The sequence below is a fragment of the Penicillium robsamsonii genome, assembly GCF_028829455.1.
Source record: "Penicillium robsamsonii strain IBT 29466 chromosome Unknown utg000005l_segment0_segment0, whole genome shotgun sequence".
Classification (NCBI taxonomy): Eukaryota; Fungi; Ascomycota; class Eurotiomycetes; order Eurotiales; family Aspergillaceae; genus Penicillium; species Penicillium robsamsonii.
In genome coordinates, this window is record NW_026643223.1 from 2,069,206 (window position 1) to 2,088,555 (window position 19,350).

The 19,350-nt window shown below is 49.9% G+C and overlaps 8 protein-coding genes across 8 annotated transcripts; 4 read left to right on the forward strand and 4 right to left on the reverse strand.

The window, feature by feature from the left end:
• Window positions 1-719: 719 nt before the first annotated feature.
• Window positions 720-1,694, forward strand: N7447_008829 (uncharacterized protein; the record flags this gene model as incomplete). Its single annotated transcript, XM_057233091.1, has 1 exon — window positions 720-1,694. One exon carries the CDS (start codon window positions 720-722, stop codon window positions 1,692-1,694), a length of 975 nt encoding a protein of 324 aa, XP_057082633.1.
• An 898-nt stretch (window positions 1,695-2,592) lies between these two features.
• N7447_008830 (3-hydroxyacyl-CoA dehydrogenase family protein) lies at window positions 2,593-3,743 on the forward strand (the record flags this gene model as incomplete). Its single annotated transcript, XM_057233092.1, has 6 exons — window positions 2,593-2,670; window positions 2,726-2,911; window positions 2,965-3,130; window positions 3,183-3,203; window positions 3,269-3,395; window positions 3,452-3,743. 6 exons carry the CDS (start codon window positions 2,593-2,595, stop codon window positions 3,741-3,743), a joined length of 870 nt encoding a protein of 289 aa, XP_057082634.1.
• A 501-nt stretch (window positions 3,744-4,244) lies between these two features.
• On the reverse strand, window positions 4,245-8,225 carry N7447_008831 (uncharacterized protein; the record flags this gene model as incomplete). Its single annotated transcript, XM_057233093.1, has 2 exons — window positions 4,245-5,319; window positions 5,371-8,225. The coding sequence occupies 2 exons, from the start codon at window positions 8,223-8,225 to the stop codon at window positions 4,245-4,247; spliced, it is 3,930 nt and encodes a 1,309-aa protein (XP_057082635.1).
• Window positions 8,226-8,907: 682 nt separating this feature from the next.
• On the reverse strand, window positions 8,908-10,889 carry N7447_008832 (RNA polymerase-associated protein; the record flags this gene model as incomplete). The annotated part of the gene is made up of 4 exons (XM_057233094.1): window positions 8,908-9,633; window positions 9,682-9,821; window positions 9,872-10,620; window positions 10,681-10,889. 4 exons carry the CDS (start codon window positions 10,887-10,889, stop codon window positions 8,908-8,910), a joined length of 1,824 nt encoding a protein of 607 aa, XP_057082636.1.
• Window positions 10,890-11,335: 446 nt separating this feature from the next.
• On the forward strand, window positions 11,336-12,079 carry N7447_008833 (demethoxyubiquinone hydroxylase family protein; the record flags this gene model as incomplete). Its single annotated transcript, XM_057233095.1, has 1 exon — window positions 11,336-12,079. One exon carries the CDS (start codon window positions 11,336-11,338, stop codon window positions 12,077-12,079), a length of 744 nt encoding a protein of 247 aa, XP_057082637.1.
• A 251-nt stretch (window positions 12,080-12,330) lies between these two features.
• ltpA (tyrosine protein phosphatase LTP1) lies at window positions 12,331-13,003 on the reverse strand (the record flags this gene model as incomplete). The annotated part of the gene is made up of 2 exons (XM_057233096.1): window positions 12,331-12,887; window positions 12,943-13,003. The coding sequence occupies 2 exons, from the start codon at window positions 13,001-13,003 to the stop codon at window positions 12,331-12,333; spliced, it is 618 nt and encodes a 205-aa protein (XP_057082638.1).
• A 1,251-nt stretch (window positions 13,004-14,254) lies between these two features.
• Window positions 14,255-17,236, forward strand: chsA (chitin synthase I; the record flags this gene model as incomplete). Its single annotated transcript, XM_057233097.1, has 5 exons — window positions 14,255-14,449; window positions 14,520-16,142; window positions 16,199-16,600; window positions 16,651-17,160; window positions 17,222-17,236. The coding sequence occupies 5 exons, from the start codon at window positions 14,255-14,257 to the stop codon at window positions 17,234-17,236; spliced, it is 2,745 nt and encodes a 914-aa protein (XP_057082639.1).
• Window positions 17,237-17,861: 625 nt separating this feature from the next.
• Window positions 17,862-18,704, reverse strand: N7447_008836 (uncharacterized protein; the record flags this gene model as incomplete). Its single annotated transcript, XM_057233098.1, has 2 exons — window positions 17,862-18,028; window positions 18,098-18,704. 2 exons carry the CDS (start codon window positions 18,702-18,704, stop codon window positions 17,862-17,864), a joined length of 774 nt encoding a protein of 257 aa, XP_057082640.1.
• Window positions 18,705-19,350: the final 646 nt, after the last annotated feature.

Sequence of the window (19,350 nt, forward strand, 5' to 3'; positions counted from 1 at the left end):
ATGAAACATAGTCTTCATTTCATAACTAGCGGCCAAGCTTTGCATGGCCCTGTTACACGATAATGTTGGCAAATTGGCAAATTCGGGTGCTTCTCACAATAACGAAGTACATATAAGTAGTACTAGGACCATCCGGCAGAAATAAATAAACCACCTGCCTAGGATGTGAGTTCAAAGCATCTATTACTCTTAGTCAACTGATATAAAACAGCAAATATCAGTGTAGGCGCGCTTATAGATTTGTATAATTCAAAAATTTGTGGGGAAACCATGGCTTTACTAGTTATATATATCCAGAGTCCAGCGCCTACTCTCTATCTTCTATCCTTGTTGTACATCTTCACCAAGGCCATATTCCCCATAATAAATCTCCATAACTAGAAGGAATTGCGTCTAACTCAATACAATCAACAAAGAACCAGCTGGAGCCATACACCACAAGTACAGCTTGATGTCATGCGCGATGAGGTCATTTTGCTTGTATTTTGAGTTGAATAAGTGCATAAACCGTCCCAAATATCATAGGCCAAGATATTCCCTGTTATTGATAGTAATGAGCATTGAAATATTGAGTGCCTCGCAAGTTCCATGTTGAATATGGAAAAGATGGGGAAAGCTTGGGATATGGAGGGGAGTTAACAAAAGAGTGGGGCCGTTGCGTAGGGCAATCCGCGAAGCGCCATCCTCTTCAACCGGAATCACTCTTCTCCAGGCACAAAATGACGAGTCCAACCCGCCTTATACCGACGTCTTCACGAACTCTCCTCCTCACCTTTGACGCCTTCGGCACCCTCTTCCACCCGCGTCTTCCAGTCCCAGAGCAATATGCCGCGACCGCGCACCAATTTGGATTATCGCGCACTACCGTCACCCCGGACAAACTCGAAACTGCATTCCGCGACACATTTCGTGCGCAGGCGCATCGATACCCAAACTACGGTCGCGCGGATGTTCTCCGAGGCCAATACGGGGGACCGAGGCAGTGGTGGGAGGAGGTGATTAGGGGGAGCTTCGGGCGTGTTTTGTCTGCAGAGAATGGGGAGGCGCGTCCTAAACACCCTAAAGAGCATGTCCCTGATGACATGGTGGAAGCGCTATTAGATCGATTTGCTAGTTCCGAGGGTTACGCGCTCTATGACGATGTGCTACCCTTCTTCCGCCGATTGCGCAAACTGAAGTCCGCACATAAGTGGTCGTTTGATAGGATCGTTGTTGGGGTGGTATCCAACTCGGATGACCGCGTCCCCGCTGTGTTGAAGTCATTGGGGTTAACGGTTGGTGATATGCGTGCTGACCAGGATAAATCGAGTATGGATCTTCCCGGGTTTGAGGGACGAAGTATCAAAAAGGATGATGCCGGGGAACAGGACAAAGATCACGAAGACCGCAACTTGGAGCTCGATATTGATATGGTTATTACGAGTTATGAGGCCGGTCAAGAGAAACCTCACCGCTTGATCTTTGACGTGGCGAGACGGCAGTCTCTAAAGGTTGCCCGTCCGTGGTTGACCAGCAGAACCAAATTCAAGTCTGTGCATGTGGGGGATGATTTTAAAAAGGATTATCAGGCTGCACGGGATGCAGGCTGGGAGAGCTATTTGCTTCCTCGAGACTCTATTGGTTTCGATTCATATGACGCAAAGGAACTCCCAGATCTCCTGAAGTTAGCAGATAAATTGGACCTTTTCCCATAAAAGCACCTGTCAACAGACGGCAGATGCACAGTTGAACTTCATAAAAGTCAATCATCAACAATTTACGTCAAACCACGAATCAAGAAGATAACCTCGAGGTTCCCTGGCCTCTAGGAAACAAACATTATCTTTTGCCTCAAACTGGCAAGCGACAACACACACTGCCTCTCTCCTTGTCACTGGAGCTTCCTTGGTAGCAACGAGCTTTTAATCTGGACCCTGAAAGGTTTCGCTGCGCAATCTCGAGGCCACACCCCAAAACTGTACCGGTCATGACATATCTGCAGGTGGTACGGAAGACGCTTACCTATCGCTTGTTGTCGATTCGGCTGGATGAACCTGCCGGTTCCGGTTTTGGTATATTCGCATCTACCGACAGTTTCTATTCTCTTGAACGACCTTCAAATCCAATTGGGGACAGCCGTCTGAAGGACCTCGCTTGAGATGAGGCTAGCCAGCTTTTGTCATGCATTCATGCATTCATGCATATCGTGGTGAGGGCGCCGACAGATATAATAATTGTATCCGCTGCAAGAATATTGTGTATTTAGTTTGTCTTCCATTTCTTAAGCTTTTTTCGTATTATTTTTAGCATTCTTTAGCCCTTTGTTTCATGTTTCCTGCATTCAAGACTCAATTACAATGTGCTTCATTTTCGCATCTTGCTCTATACCTTCTTGACCAATCAAATATCCGATATGCTAAGTCCGTCATTAGGACACCCCGCATATCCGCGGGCAAGTTCCGGGCGCGGGGCCGAACTGCGCCTTGAACTCCGAACTTGCATTGAACATTTATCGTCTTCACGCTGCAAAATATTCCTGGAAGTTCACCAATTGGAAGTTTGTAGTAGTCTTGAAACTCGACGTGGAGAGCCTAATCTGGTTCGACATTGAAGATGGAAGGCGTTCAAAAGCCCCAGGGGTCTGTTGTGATCATCGGAGCTGGTACTCAAGGTAGACGGCTTGCGCACATGGTAAGTGCTGATATTCAAGACCGTGGCCATCTTTCTTGATGCTAACACGTCCAAGTGGTCAAGCCGAGGCGGCGCTGTTTATCTAGTAGATCTTCAAGAGCAACAACTCCAAGACGCTCTGAAGTATGTGGAACAACTTCGTGCAGATGTTACAGACCATGAAGGAGATTGGGGGAAGATTGAGACCTCCCAGCCCTCTTCCCTGCAATCTAGACTGAAAGATGCATGGCTCGTTGTTGAGGTATGACTTACCTTTCTCGATAGGACCAATTGATTGACATGACTTGAAACCAGTGTGTGCCGGAGAACTTGAGTCTAAAGCGGAAATTGATCACTCAACTTGACGAACTTGCACCCGAGGACACAATCATTGCTTCGAACTCGAGTAGCTATGGAATCTTTGAGATCATCGAGGGCATGAGCTTGAAAAACAACAAACGAGTCATGAGCGCGCACTGCTGTAGGTGGTTATTCAATGCTAAATGGAATACTTCACTGACACCTTTTGTCAGACTGGCCACCAGAGACATCCGGTAATACCTATCACTATATCTAAATGATCGTCTTCTCCAGTTCGATTTACTAACTTGGAAGCCAGCAATCGAAATCATGGGCCACAAGGATAGCGATCCTAAGCTGATTGATCTAGTCTTGGAGCAATGTAAAGAACACGGATTCTCGCCTTTTCACGTCAAAAAAGACTCTATCGGTTACATATACAACAGGTGAGTCATTATTCTCTCCCTACTACTATACGATCAGGCTTATAACAACCGTCAAGAATCTGGGCTGCTATCAAGCGAGAGACTCTGCTCACATTGTCTGAAGGTGTTGCCACACCCAAAGAAATTGATGCCATTTTCAAAGACGTCTTGAAGACGCCTAAAGGCCCATGTGAGCAGATGGATGTTGTTGGCTTGGATGTTGTGTTGGACATTGAGAATCACTACGCCGAATCTCGGACTGGGATTCCTACAGAGCCGCGGGACTACCTCCGGGAGATGATTCAAGGTGGAAATATGGGCATCAAGAATGGTCGAGGATTCTACGACTATGAAGAACAAAAGAAATAGAAATTTCCGTAGTCCATGTTCGATTTACATCCATTTTGTGCAACATTCGCTCTTATATACCCCAATAGGGAAGCCTCACATATTAACAGCCAATCAGCCATCTGAATCGCCTGTTTCCACCAGCATCATTGGTCTAGTGGTAGAATTCGTCGTTGCCATCGACGAGGCCCGTGTTCGATTCACGGATGATGCACATCTCTTTTTGGTTTTTTATTTGTGGAATCCACCAAGGACCCATCTGTAGCTTGGCTTGTTGTGAACGAAAAACAATACGTGAATTACTCGAAGTTCGGCTTTTGAAAGGTCGCTAAATTTGCAATCTAAATGTTTGATTGAATATGTAGCAGATTCATTATGAACAGTACGCCTAATGCCCAAAATCATTATGTGACCCTAACTCCGGGAAACCAATCCCATTCTTCCATCATAACATAACATTTAAAACAACAACCCCGCGCCCATGCAGAAAGAAAGACATCACTAATTCCATGGGGCATCCATTCAGTCCCATTGGCCCTTATCCAACCCACCCAAACCACCACCAGTATGCTTACCCAGCAGCTTGGCAATGTTAGAACCTCCACTGCGCTGCTTGATGCGGAGCTCCTTTTCACGCTCACGCTCACGCGCAGCTGTATACGAGTTGACGGCACCGCCCTTCTTGGGACCAGAAGCTGCAGCTTTGGAGACACGGTTGGAGGTGTTTGAGCTGCTGGAAGATGAAGAGCCAGTTGTAACACGACGCAGAAGTTGAGGAGGGCGGAATCCAATAGGACCCTCTCCGTCGCTGCCGTTATGGAATGCAAGCTTGGAGTTTGCGGGGCCAGAGTTAGTGCCCGTGGCGGAGTTGGAGGATGCTTGTCGGAGGAGTGCAAGGCGGTCGACCACGACTCCGCGCGTGCGGCGTGGGTGGCTGGGTTTGGCGAACGTCTTGTCCGACTGCGACTGATCGTCATGGTCTTGGGCTTCTTCCGCGCCAGGGGTGTCTTCATCTTCTTGCTCGTCTTCTCTATCATCGAGGGAGGCATCGTCCTGGAAGGAGTCGTAATCGGGGGTTTCAGTTAGGAAGGACAACGTTTCACGGATCTCTGCTATGGTAGCTGGTTTCTTGGACATTGCGCTGGCGGGGGTGCGACGGAGGCGAGCGGGCGGACGGTTGGTTGCATCTTCGGTCGAGGGTTCGAGAGGGCGCTTGCGGGTTTGGCCATCGCTCGTCGCATCATTCGACTGTTCTCCCGTAACAGGGTCCTGTGATGCTTGTCCTTGGGAGTCAACCTCTTCCTCCTCCAGGAAGTCGATATTGAAGTCATCATCAATTTCGCGATCCTCAACAGCCTTGAAAAATGCGGCCTTCTTGGGATTCTCGGCAATCTCGCCGATCTTCTCGTCTGCAAGGAGAGCGCGGCGCATCTTAGCAAACTCTCGTTGCTTCTCACGACGACGTGCTAGGAGCTCATCGTCTGAGTCGTCGAGGTCAAAGTCATCATCCGCATTCTTGCGGCGACGGAGGGCTCCAGTGGTGATATCTCTCATCAACTTGGCGACATCTTTCTCGTCGCGGTTGCGATCGTGAACCCTTAAACAATGTTAGCATATTCTCATTAAACATGTATCAACTCTAACATACGCATTAAGTGCCGCAAGTTGTTTCTCATCAACCACCTCGCCACTGTTGTCATTGATCATTTGGCGATCAATGGCGTTTTCTTCACCATCACTCTCATCACTGTGACCTCCAAGGCCGGCATATTCATCTTCGGATTCTTCGGCGGCCTCATCGACAATGTCTTTCGCCTTGCTGTTTTTCTTGTTGTATTGTGGGGCAGGATTCTTCTTTACGGCCTTCTTCATGACATTGAAGGCATTGGCGTCGATCTCAAAGTCACCTTCATTGTGATTCTCGTCGACCTGAGAGAGTTCAATTGCACGTCCTCGCCGTAACATTTTGCGTTTGCGGTCAGCAATGGGCGACTGAGTTTGACCCACAAGGACGGTATCGACGGTAGACATGGGCGGGGTACCCCTGAATCTTTTCGCAGGATCGAATGGTGAGAATACAAAGCCCTCGTCCTGGGTTGGGTCGGGCAGCTGGGATTGGGAATACTCCGAGAAGGCATATGGCGCAGGCGACTCTGAGACTCGGGTCACACCCTGCGTGTAGTCCTCCGTAAAGTCTTTGTCCTGGGGCTGGCTGTCTGGGACAAGAATCTCTGATTCCTCCTTTCGAAGCCGAGGAACAGCATGACCAGGATCTGGGAGGGAGAAAGGTACGGTGGCAGATTCCGCTTGGGTGTCAACCCAATTACCATCCAATGTGGAGGCAAATGCCTGGGTAAGACCTAGGGACATATTGCCTGGCGTTCCCATGCCAAGGAAGTTGGGCCGTTCGACGGACTTCGGAACATAACTCTGGGCTCTTGCAGGCGTTGAGGGTGCTTGTGGTTCGTCTTCATCTTCGTCATCGCTAATCACTCGAATTCGTCGTTTCCGTCTCGCAAAAGGCATTTCGTTCTCTGCATCTGAAGGAGCGGCCTCACTCTCGTCGTCGGCCGAATCGTCGTCTTCATCGGCCTCCTGTTCGATGAGGTCCCCGCCGCGATTGACGCGCTCGTTTTCTTCCTCTTGGTCATCTTCATCGTCTCCTTCGCCATCACCCTCCTGGTCAGAGCCGGAAAGCTCGTAGTCATCATCCTCTTCTTCCTCATCGTCACCATTGGCCTTCTTCCTAGCAGCTTTTTCCAGTCGGCGGATTTCGTCTGCCTCTTTGCGTGCCCTGTCAACAAGGTTTTCCATGTCATCTTCCATCGCTGCACGCTCCTCTGCTGTTTCTATAACCACACCCTTGGCCCTGAGCTCCTCAATGCGCTCCTGGCGCTCCTTGGCCGCTTGCTGTCGGGCCCGCCATAATAGACTCGCGGAAAGTTCTGCAGAGTTCATGGAAGCCGTTTTTCGCGTAGGAGATGTCAGGTGTGCTAGTGCCTTGAGCTTGGTCATAGAGGGGTCTTCATGCAGCTGTCTAGTAGGCAGGTTTTCGAACGCTGCGAGGCGACGGCATTTGCCAGGGTCTGTTACCACCTCAAGATCACTGTCGGAATCATCTGAATCTTTCTGGTGTGCAGCAACCTGTTGCCTGGAAAGCAGCACGCGGATAGGTGGCTGTTTCAGTGGGCGCGAAACTCTCTTCAGTTTGGCACCCTCTGATTTAGATTCAGGCACAGAAATCGAGATATCTTGGACTGCATTGCCCTTGCACAATACAGGATCCTGATCTGGCACCAGGAGGTCTTTCGGGTCAGGCAAATCTTCAGTGTCCGCATCCATATCCACATCAGCTGTTCGTACTTGGGCATGCTCTGAATCAGCGGTGGACTTGGTAGCATCTAAATGACTGGGAACTGGAGAAGTATGCGGGGTATCTTTGGTTTTGGTGCGTAGTTCTCCATCAGAGGAATTTTGTGATCCGACCGCCGATGATGAATTTACTGCGGGTTGCTCGGACAGTGTATCGGGTTGCATGAAGTTGAATTTGGCAAAGAGACTTTCTTTGGTGATCTTCTTTTTTGTCTTGGCCTGGTGAGCTAGTTGCATGTTACGGCTCATTCGCTGAGTCTCTTGCCTCATCTCATCCAGTGCCTTTTTGCTGGCTTTCCGGGGCTGACGGGCCTTCTGGGGGAGCTTGCTCGCAGAACTCGGATCTTCAGCATCGCTCTCCTCGCCTGAGAGTACCTGTGAGCTGAACTGCTCCAGCTGGGCTTTTCGGATGGCCTTCTTTGTGGCCTCGGCTTTCTCTCGTTCCTCGCGTTCCTTGCGCTTTTGAGCGACAAGAGCCATGAAACGGGCGTTTCCCTTAGGTTTCATCTCAGTGGGGGTTTCGGTATCTTCGTTTTCGGTGTCTGGGTCGGCGTGCGGTTCACCTGGGGAGGATACGAAGAGGGGAGAGTCGGATCTTAAACGGGGAGGGGTTTGCCTCGTTCTGTTATCAGACCTGGGGGAGTTGGTTGTGGATTTATGCTTTCTCCTCGGGCCAGCCGTAGGTAGATCGTCATCACTAGATTCGCCGATGGGCGTGGGTTGTGGTTCTGTCTCCTCGGGTTTCTCGCCCTGTTTTTTTTCTGATCGGATGGCCTTGGACACGCGGGCAAATGCCGAAATTTCGTCGTTGGTGACAGCTGGTCCAGCACTACCCTGTAAGCGGGCGGCCATACGACCCTTTGGTCGGAAAACCTCATCTGCACTGTCTGAATCCTCTTCTGAGTCGTGCAATGGGCCATTCGTGCGTGTAGCAGCAGCCGGCACCGAAACACGCCCTAGGTCAAGCTTCGAGACCGCATCTGTTGACTTGGCAATTTGAGTGTCGTCCTCCGAATCGCTGTCAAATTGAGCCATCATAGCCTTGATCTTCTGGCCGGGCGTAATAATGTTCGGCGAATCGCCCGCGGGCGACACGGAACGCGTCGACCGTGGTGTGGATGGTGAGGACATGTTGTGAATATTATGGTGAATAATGGTGGGTTTTAGGAAATGCTTTCCATAATGATATCGATTGTACTTGGGGGCGAGCTTTCAGACTTCCAAGGTTCGGAATAAGTTGGAGTGAACGCCAGTTTCAAGGGCGCATAGTCCGAACGCGATGCGCGTTCCTCGCGTTGCCACTACACGTGACCTTATCTTATCGCGTAATATCTCCCAAGGTTAATTGGATTTATTGTCACGGGCAACTATGCAAAGGACTCGGAGTATTGTGGTAACAAGTAATATTTTCTCTTTTAATCTTTTTTTGTGTAGTTTTTTTTATCTAGTTCTTTTGGAGATACCTCTTCCGGTGGATAAGTGCAGCGCTGCTAATAACGATGGGGATTTGCTAATGCTGTATTCCCAGAAGTCTCATAATACAAAGCTTGATGCTATTTTCTGAATGGACGCCGAGATCACCCACGGACTCCTCAAATATCGAGTAAGAAAAAAAAAGAAGTAAAAGATACAATCACAATGCGGGCAAGGTTTTGAGTCCATCGCCGCCAATGGTCCTTGAGACATCTAGACTTGTCTAGGGGAATCATGGAACCTCAGAACAAAAGAATATTCTCATAGGTAGGTAAATCGGACCAAGTAAGAGAGGCCACCGAAGCGAAGCGCAGGAAAAAAATGACATTCGGGAATGAGATTAGATCTCGATGTCGATGTCCATATCAAGGGCTGCAATGTTCTCATCGTCGGTATTGCGGTAACTAATCATGAAGCCATTCTTAGGCTTCTTTGGAGTGATGCGAGAGGCGGGAGTTCCCTTTTGTGCGGGACTGCCGTTAGATTTCGCGGTATCAGGGGTATCTTTTGAGTTATCGGCAGTAGCAGCGGACTTGGGCGCTCCGCTAACATCGTGGTGGGTTTTGGCCACTGTTCGCACACGCATGAAGGGATTCGGCGCTGCCTCTCCACGTGCAACAGCCTCGGCTGCCTTCTTAGCGGCCTTTCTCTCCTCGAGCTGAGCACGGCGACCGTTCTCAATGTTAAGCCTCTGGTTGCGGAGGTTGATCTGGTGGACTCGTTCGGCTTCCGATGGACCCCTATCGACCTCTTTCTTGACAAGGCTTGTTCCCCAGGACAGGGTCGGATTAACCATTTTCTGCAGTTCTGCCTCAATTTTCTCCACCTCCTCCATATTTCCATTGACTTTGGCGAATTCCAAATTTCTTTCAAGTTCGAGACGATTGAGCACATTCTTCTTTTGATCGAAAGCACCCTGGCGACGAAGTTTCTCGTTCAACTCCTCACGAGTGAATGTGTGGTTGAGGAGACGGTTGATATCGGCGACCTTCGACTCAACCTTGCTCTTTGTGGCTAGCTTGCAATCCTCAACAGTGAGGGTCTGGACGTAACGGCGGTACTCGGCCTAGTTGAGTGTTAATTCGATTCTAAGATTCGAAAGGAAGGAACAAACCTCAGTAATTGGAGAGTTCGAGAAAGTGACAAATGGGAAATCCCTGACAGACTTTCCATGTGCCAGCTTGACGTACTGATCCGTGACAAATGAACGACCGTTTTCGCCCTCCAAGGCGTATGGCTTGCCCTGAGAGATTCCTAGAAAACTGTCAGCGTGCATAAACAAGCTAGGCAACATCAAATCTTACCAGTAATCAGGCCCAGACGATATTCATTCTGGCCACTGTCGGGGTGTGGGCCAATGCTCAGCCGAGCGTAGCAGCCTATCATAGCATTCTCAAATCCAGGATAGAAGCAAACTTTGGCAAAGTTGTTACGTCCAACTTGAGCACGTCGAATTTCCCGAAGCTCGGCGGGCGGGTCATCCTTAGGAAGGGAAACAGAACGGCCAACGCGGTCATCCAATTCAAGATCACTCTCGGCATCAGCATCTTCATGGGAAATATCAGATCCCATGGAGCGCGAACGGCGGCGCGATTTCCCGGGGTCTCGGCGTCGGAGTTCATCCCGTTTGCCTTTCTGCTCACGCTGGCGCTTATAAGCCTCGATGGCTCCGGATGTTTCTCCGACTTTGCGACCACCAAGAGTGGTCTTCTGGCGCGAGCTCTTGCGCTGATTATCATCCAACCCTGCGGACCCTGCCTTTCGTTTGGCTTTCTTGGCCGCTCTTGCCTCCTCGCGCGAGCGAGATGCTAGAAGGCGGCGTAGAGCTAGATCCTGGTTGTGGCGATCGACTTGCTGGGCACGTTCGGACAAGGTTTCCTCGCGCTGGATTTCAGGCATAGCCATAATGTCCTTTTTGTCCTGGGCCGAGTAGTACAGCTTATCATATGGGAAAATGGGGCGATCCTCGTCGTCGTCGCCGGAGTTGTCCGCCTCCGACTCGGATTCCGACATGGGGGCAGACTGAAGAGAATGACGAGATCCATCGTCAGACCTGTATAGATTGTCATGTCAATGAGGCTCTGCATTATCAAAATGGAGGGATACTGCTCACACTTCACCCTCCGATTCATCTCTTGTAGGCTTGCGGGATCGGCGACCCATCGATTTGGCGGTTCCTTTGCGACCCATGGCTGCAGGTGAGGTATCACGGTCTTGACCATGTGAAGAAGCGGAGTGCGCTGGTGATTTGGGGGGTGGTGAAGTTTCCTCTTCAGAGTCACCCGCCAAAGCGAGCAGCTCAGCATCCAAATCGTCCGCCATTGTGAATGTCTCTCAATGCAGTTATACCCTCAGTAGAACTCAATAACCGGGAGACCTATATATCAATAGGCATTCAATAACCCTAGAACAATAGGGGTATTCGCGTTCCTATGGGCTTATCCCCTCCTTTCCAGGAGTCGTTCCAAAAATATGGAGAAGTAAGCAAGGCTTGCAAAAGGTGGTCCAAAATGTCCGTTCTGGATGAAGTAATGTCCCAAATTCAACAAAAACTCTATACACGGGAGGAAGGGAGGGCGTAATGGAGGGTATCGTAAGAAGCGCGTAGATGGTCGTCGCAAGTTGGCTTTTGCCGTCAACTTCATGACGTTCAATGCCAAGCTGATAATAAGCGCGCGGCAGCGCCAAGACAGTCTAAGCGACCAATACGCGACCAGAGAGGTGCGTCCCTTGAATCAGGTTCAGTAGTATTCTAATTCAATTTCTCGATGTCGTCTTTACCCATTCTGCGTAGATGCGCCTTGTCGCACTCTCGTTGTGCTGCGCCAGCAACAACTCCTATTTTTCTCGATTTTCTCGTGCCGTCAACATTTAAGCATGGCCAACGTCGGCAGGCTTCAACTACAGCCGGCACCCCCGGTGGTTCCAAACCTCGATATGTTCTCAACAAAGAGCAACGGGAATTCATGGACAGTGCCCTGCGAGTGAATCAAGCTGGTGAACTTGCCGCGACCCTGATCTACAAAGCCCAAACGCCTCAGATCGTCCGCTCATACCCGCACCTCCGACCCTTGATGAAACACATGTACGACCAGGAAGCAGGGCACCTCAAGACCTTCAATCATCTCATCGCCAAGCACCAAATCCGTCCGACGGCCATGTATCCGGCATGGGAGGTAGCCGCCACCTTTTTGGGTTGGTCGACTGCGGCGTTGGGTCGCGAAGCTGCAATGGCATGCACCGAAGCCGTGGAAACTGAAATTGGAACACACTACAACGACCAAGTAAGAGAGATTCTGTCTTGGGAGGCAGATGCCGAGAGACGGGGAGAGGAGTTGGATGAAGAACTCAAAGAAATGTTGGCCACATTCCGCAGAATTCGTGACGAGGAACTAGAACATCTCGACCATGCCGTGGCCAACGACTCAAAGGAGGCCAAGCCCTACGACCCGCTTGTCGATGTCATTCGTTTTGGTTGCCGAACCGCCATCAAGATCAGCGAGAAGATCTAATCTGGCAATTTTGTGGAACGCATGTGCCGGGGTTGCGCCGCCATTTATATATTCTGTTGCCGTCCAGGACTCCATGTACTATACCGACTACTTATCTCGATATTGCTAACTATATCTAACATTGTACATTCTAATTTCCAGTTATGTGCCCGATTCAATCTATCGTTCGTCGCAGGGTATCAATAAAATAACCGCCTTCTGTGGGCTCATGGTCTCTGACTTTTATCCCCGTGGTGTATAGCCAGCACCGCTCACTTAGAGTCAATGGGGTTTTGCTCCAAGTAGTCCAAGAAGTTTTGCGAGAATCTCACAACCTGCTGGTAGACCTCCTCAAATCCATTAGCACCCCCATAGTAGGGATCCTTCACCACTTCACCGCCGCCAACGCGGTCGTGTAGTTTTCCACCTTGGCCGAAATCGCCAAACAACCGTACCTCGGCCACCTTGGCATCAGCCCCGTATGCACCGATGGCAGCATCTACGTGCGACCGCGTACTCCTCGAGCTTGGCTTGTTGTCGGTCTTCCTCTGCAGCATCGCAATGACCGACTCGCGCACATCCTCTAAGTCGCGGAGATTGGACTTGTCCATCGCGAGCAGGTAATCGAAAGTGAGGAAGTCTTCCCTAGTGACTTTGCGGGCAGCATGGTCGTAGTTGGTGATTTTATGGCGGCGCAGCGTAGACATGGTGCGGGAGTCGGGCGGCTCGAGGCTGTGGTACGCGGCCGTACCGGCGGAGTCAATCTCACCGATGGAGGGGTGGGCGGCGGCCAGGTTGCGGAACACTCCTTCGGCCATCGGGGAACGACCTAGATAGGATTAGCATGTCGCAATAGCGGGGGAGAACCAGGTATGATGACGGACAGATATTTCCTAGGCACACAAATAGCACGCTGGTAGAGCGCCCATTCGAGTTGGATGCCATAATGGGGTAGGGATCACCAAGGAATCTTGATCTGATTTTTCGGGATATGCAGAGCTAGGAAGTGAGATGATAGTATAGGAAGTGCCTGGGTTTTGACAATGCAAGGCGGGGTTTATCGATAGGCCAATTTGGGTCTCCACCAGAGTCCTCTAGTCCTCTAACGGAGAGAATCTCTTCACTTTCCTTACGTCGTCCTACCCATATATCATATGTACATTGCTACACATGTACACGAGAAAGCAGGAATAAATCAACTCAAGACCAAGGCAAACACCCCAGCACTATTAAAGTTGGATCTACATCTATTCATAGGTGCTCCGTACAGGCAGCTACTTTCTAGTAAAAAAAAAAAAAAACTAGCCACAATGCCAATGACCTCAGATGCTATAAAAAGAAATACCGAATAGGCAGTGAATGAAGAGACAAGCCACATTGCCAAGCCCATGTGGCTGAGAACCGGTCAGTTGGCCCAGTAACACATCTTCCAGTGGAGTTTCAATGGATTTCTCCTCTGCAACAAACCGTGGCTCAACTGTTTCAGGGCATTCTTTGGTTGCAATATCATTGGGCTTTTTTGTTCCGAAGAATCTGCTCTTTTTCCTGACTATACCCTACACATCTCTGTACGGGCCTAATCAGCGTGCGAGGTACATCCTGACATACATCCACAGTGCGGAGCAGCACAGACACATCTGATTCGCCCCCATCTCCACTCATAATCGTCGGGGAATCGAAGGCGTCGTAAACAACAGAGACAACCCGTATTTTCCACATTTTTTTAATCGCTATTCTTCTTCACCTTCCGTACAGTCGTGTGACAACCTCAGATACCTCTCTCCTTGTATCAAATTTCGCTTGCGATCGTCCTTCCATATCTGAAACGACGCCGAGACCTTGGATCCGTCAATCGGACTAGTCTTTCATCCCGCTGACGCTTAATATTCCACTCGGCGCTCCTGGCGCAATCTCCAAGAACCCCCTGCTACAAACTTGGGGCGGATAATCTCGAACCAAATCCTGAGGCTCCTCCATTATGGCCTACAATCGTGTGGACGACGGTCAGTGCTCCCCTAGCCTTATTGGACCCTCCCTCTCCCTCCCTGTCTCTTTCTTGCCGGCGCATTCTCCATCTCCCTGAAATAGCTTAAATCGGTGCTGGTCATTGATTCAATGGTCTCTGTACAATCTGCGCCGTCAAGCTTTTACCATTCTAGCTTCCATTGAGGAATCTTCTACGTCTCGACACTAACAATGCCGCGAACAGACCCGTTCGGGGACGAGCATACCTCGCCCATGCTGAATCCCTCTCATCTTACTGGCTACAGTAATCGCACACCTTCCCCAGGGCGACCACTGCAACCTGGCTACCAGCTCTCGGACAACCCATATGGGCCTCAGTCGCATCTTCCCATGCCATCCAGTGATCGTTTGGCCGAACAACCTACTGTGAGTATTGGGAGATAAGAGCGAAATGGGCCGTGTTCGAATCAATACTAATAAACTACCTTGGAAACAGTACTCCGTTGAAAATGTTCATAACTCTTATGGCCACCATGACACCTACGATGCACACCATCCTTATGCTGGTCAAGAGTATGCGGTTGACCCTGAAGCCCATCACGACGCCTACTACACCCAACCCTACCAGCCTACACACACGCCGCATGATGATTATGACCTAGGCCACTACCCGGAGGGAGGACACACCCCATTTCAAGATGACCAGCCTATGCTGCAGACGGGCGAAAACCCCTTCGGGCCGGACCCGTATACCGAGTTCCAGGAGGAACCACACCCAACGCCCAGCCCGGCGCCTATTCGCCGTTGGAAGACGGTGAAAGAAGTCCAACTTTTCAACGGCAACCTCGTCCTCGATTGCCCCATTGCGCCGAGACTGCTCAGCCAAGTACCCCACGCCGAGGCACCAGGTCGCGATGAATTCACGCACATGCGGTATTCGGCAGCGACATGTGACCCCGCCGATTTCTTCGAAGAGCGGTTTACCCTCCGTCAGAAGCTTTTCGCAAAGCCTCGCAACACGGAGCTCTTCATCGTCGTGACCATGTACAATGAAGATGACTTCCTCTTCGCGCGCACCATGTCTGGTGTGTTCAAGAACATTGATCACATGTGTTCGCGCACAAGCAGCAAAACATGGGGCAAGGATGCGTGGAAGAAGATTGTTGTATGTATTATTAGCGACGGTCGTGCCAAGATCAACCCTCGGACGCGCGCTGTGCTCGCAGGTCTGGGTGTGTACCAGGACGGAATTGCGAAGCAACAAGTCAACGGCAAGGACGTCACCGCGCATATCTACGAGTACACCACTCAAGTTGGGTTGGAGGTAAAGGGCACTCAAGTGCATCTTAAGCCTCGATCTGGGCCGCCTGTGCAGCTGATTTTCTGTCTGAAGGAAAAGAATCAGAAGAAAATCAACTCTCACAGATGGTTCTTCCAAGCTTTCGGTCGTGTCTTAGATCCCAATATCTGTGTCCTCTTGGATGCGGGTACCAAACCGGGCAGGGACTCGATCTATCACCTCTGGAAGGCCTTCGATGTCGAGCCTATGTGCGGCGGTGCATGTGGTGAGATCAAGGTCATGTTGTCTCACGGCAAGAAATTGCTCAACCCGCTGGTGGCCGGTCAAAACTTTGAGTACAAGCTCAGTAACATTCTCGACAAACCGCTTGAGTCTTCATTCGGTTTCATTACCGTGCTGCCTGGTGCGTTCTCCGCCTACCGGTTTGTCGCTCTCCAAAACGACAAGAACGGCCAAGGTCCACTAGAGCGGTACTTCCTGGGTGAGAAGATGCACGGTGCTAATGCCGGTATCTTTACGGCAAACATGTACTTGGCCGAGGATCGAATCCTCTGTTTCGAGATTGTCTCCAAGCGAAAGTGCCGATGGCTCCTTCAGTACGTCAAGTCATCGACTGGCGAAACTGATGTGCCTGATCAGATGGCCGAATTCATTCTCCAGCGTCGGCGTTGGCTGAATGGAAGTTTCTTCGCTGCCGTCTACGCCATTACCCACTTCTACCAGATCTTCCGCAGTGACCACAGCTTCATTCGCAAGTTCATGCTCATGATTGAATTCGTATATCAGACAATTGCGATGATTTTCGCGTGGTTCGGAATTGTATGATTCTCCTCCGTGCGCCAATCTTTTTTATATCTATGCTAACTCCTTCGCAGGGTAACTTCTTCTTGGTTTTCCACATCTTGACAACATATTTGGGTTCAGATGATCTACTGGGTACTGCTGGTAAGGTCTTAGGTATTGTCTTCGAATGGCTATACCTGGCAACTCTCGTTACGTGCTTCGTTTTAGCTCTCGGTAATCGACCTGGCGGATCCAACAAATTCTATATGACCATGGTCTATTTCTGGATCGTGATCATGATATATCTTGCATTCGCTGCTGTCTTCGTCACGGTCAAGTCGATCCAAGCAGAAGTGGCCTCAAACACATTTTCGGTCACCCAACTGTTCACCAATAAGACGTTCTTTTCTATCATCGTCTCGCTTGGATCGACCTATGTCATGTGGTTCGTCGCCTCGTTCATCTTCCTGGACCCATGGCACATGTTCACCAGTGTAAGTTATCCTTTGGATCTAATTTTGTTGGGTCTTCTAACATCCTCCAGTTCATTCAATACATCTTGCTCACGCCAACCTACATCAACGTCCTCAACATCTACGCCTTCTGCAACACCCACGATATTACATGGGGTACTAAGGGAGATGACAAGGCCGAAAAGTTGCCCTCCGCGCACCTTAAGCCCGGCGGTAAGGTCGACGTCAACATTCCGCAGGACGACGGCGATCTTAACGCGCAGTATGACGCTGAGTGTGCCAAGTTCGCCATGAAGGCCCCCAAGGAGGTCTCGATTGTTTCCGAGGAAGAAAAGCAAGCCGACTACTATAAGGGATTCCGCAGTGCCGTCGTGCTCGCCTGGGTATTCTGCAACTTTGCTCTGGGTGCAGTTGTTCTGAGCGCTGCCGGTTTGGACACTTTCGATGACGCTACCAAGACCAGTACCGAAACTGCGCAGAGCAAGCGCTCCATGATCTACATGGAGGTTGTTCTCTGGAGTGTTGCTGCTCTGTCAATGTTCAAGTTTATGGGCGCAATGTGGTATCTGGTTGTTCGTATGGTGAGTTATGTCCCTTGCACTAAGATCTTTTGTCGATCGTATACTAACATTCATATTTTAGTTCCGCGGCGTTTGATTCAGTGAACTTTTAAGCATTATGAATGTGTTTCTTTGCGTCATGCAGCAATGCTTTGTTTTCATATATCCCCTGATTTTATCCGGATTTGAACTCGCTTACATTACCACGGCGGGCCCGGTCTGGTACGCAAATGGAAATGGAAATGGAAATGGAAATGTAATATGTTTGATGACTTGCCCGCGATATGCTTTATGTCCTTTGTGACACGCGGAATGACATGATATCGTGATTTATCTGGTTTTGTTCTTTTCTTTTCATCTTTTGTCTTGGTGTATCTTCTGTATGCGCTTGCCTTTGCATCTACTTGGGCTCATGGGATTTGTGTTTCTTACATGGTCGGGGATTTTTGTACTCTATCTGTAGATATGGACCACGAGAAGTATTTGATTATTCCGAAAAGAACTTATGTACGTGTGGATAAATCCAAGGCACTACAGGAGCTGAGCAGTCAAGATTCAGTTCTACGGTTTCCACTAGTGATTGAATATAGTGACTTAGTTGTACTGGCTATTAAAATTCCCTTGTGGGTTCCAATCAAGCTACACCGCTTTAATGTCTAGCGTGCACCAAATATAACACCATATAAACCAACACCAACTCCCCAATCCAAATTGAATCAACTTCAAGACGCCTGGTTCTTAGAATGCACACATAATGCAATCCCTCCAAGTACCAGCCCCATCCCCAACCATGTCTCCTTCGCAATCACCTTGCGATCAACATACCACTCCCCAAGAACAGTAAATAGGAACGCACTCGAGTTTGCGAGTGGCACAGTCAAAGAGAGTTCTACACAGCAACTGGTTAGCAATTCCAGATCTCAAAACCACAGTTCAATAGCCAAGGAGTGACACCTACCATGCTTTCCAACAAGCAAAAAGAACCAAATACTGCCCGTGAGATTGATAACCAAGGGAATCGAATAAGCAGGCGTGCGAAGCAGATTCACAACCGTCCAGAAAATAGAAACAATCTTCGCGCGCAGCCACGACTGCTTCGCAGGAGTTCCACGCCTCCACACCGGCGAGGGTACATCGTCCTGCTCCTCATCTGTGCCGCCTTCCCTGGCTTCTGTAGTATCGTGACTGCCACTCTGTCCAGCAATTCCACCATCAAGCCCCGTATCGGCATCCGCAGTCTTCGTCTTCCGGTTCACCCCACTGCTACTCGTACTCCGTCTCCGCACACCTTCCTCGTCACCGGAGTCAATGTCCCGAGAGAGCAATTCCTGCTCCTCTCCCGCATCTGTGAACCCGGTTTCCGGCGAGTCTTGCGAGTATGCTCGTCCGCGACCGGAGGAGTTCGACTCGTTTGCTTTTTTCTCTTGTCGGGCGTTGAAGTCTGCTGCTGCGCGGCGGATAAAGGGGGTTGTGAAGCCCCATGCGACGCCGACGAGTAGGAAAGAGAGCACATAGTTGAAGACCGAGGGTTCGGGTTCGCCGGGGATGCCGGTGTCTGGGTCCATGTTGGTATTTTGGGACTTTGGAGGCTGTTGGATAATTGGTTGGTTCGTTGCACGGTGGTACTGCCTGACGTTGGTGCAGGTGATGGGCCATTGGTCTGTGCGTTGCTTATCAGATAAGGTTGTTCCGGCGATCCTTGCCCAGGCGGATCTATAAAATGGATCTAACGGCTGTAGTGCTTTATTCTAATGAGAGATCAAGAATTCTGAGGTTTTAGGATTAATAGAACGATCAACTAAGCATTAGGGATGTGCATTGGATATTTTACTAACAAATCAAGCCTGCATGCAGGTCGATTTCGATTGTATTGGAAAAATAGCACAAAAGAATTGACTGTGCTCGCCTGTCGGGGTTTTACGCCATGGAGCCTTCATTCACGTCCGAGTTCGATGAAACAAACAGACTGAATCGGCAGTCAATTGCACACACCCCACAATCCCACAAGGATACCATACAAGAAAAGAATCAAGTACAGAAGTTAGCTCTCAGTAGGTCAATTGCGAGCCTCCGATCAAGCTTGCCCGGCCATCACAGAGGGTGTCGCCACGTCCGATGGATGTGAAACATCATCAAGACCAATTCATCACAGAGCAAACAGTGACCCACCACCCGCCTCATCCCTCGAACCCACTTCACCAGAGTCCACAG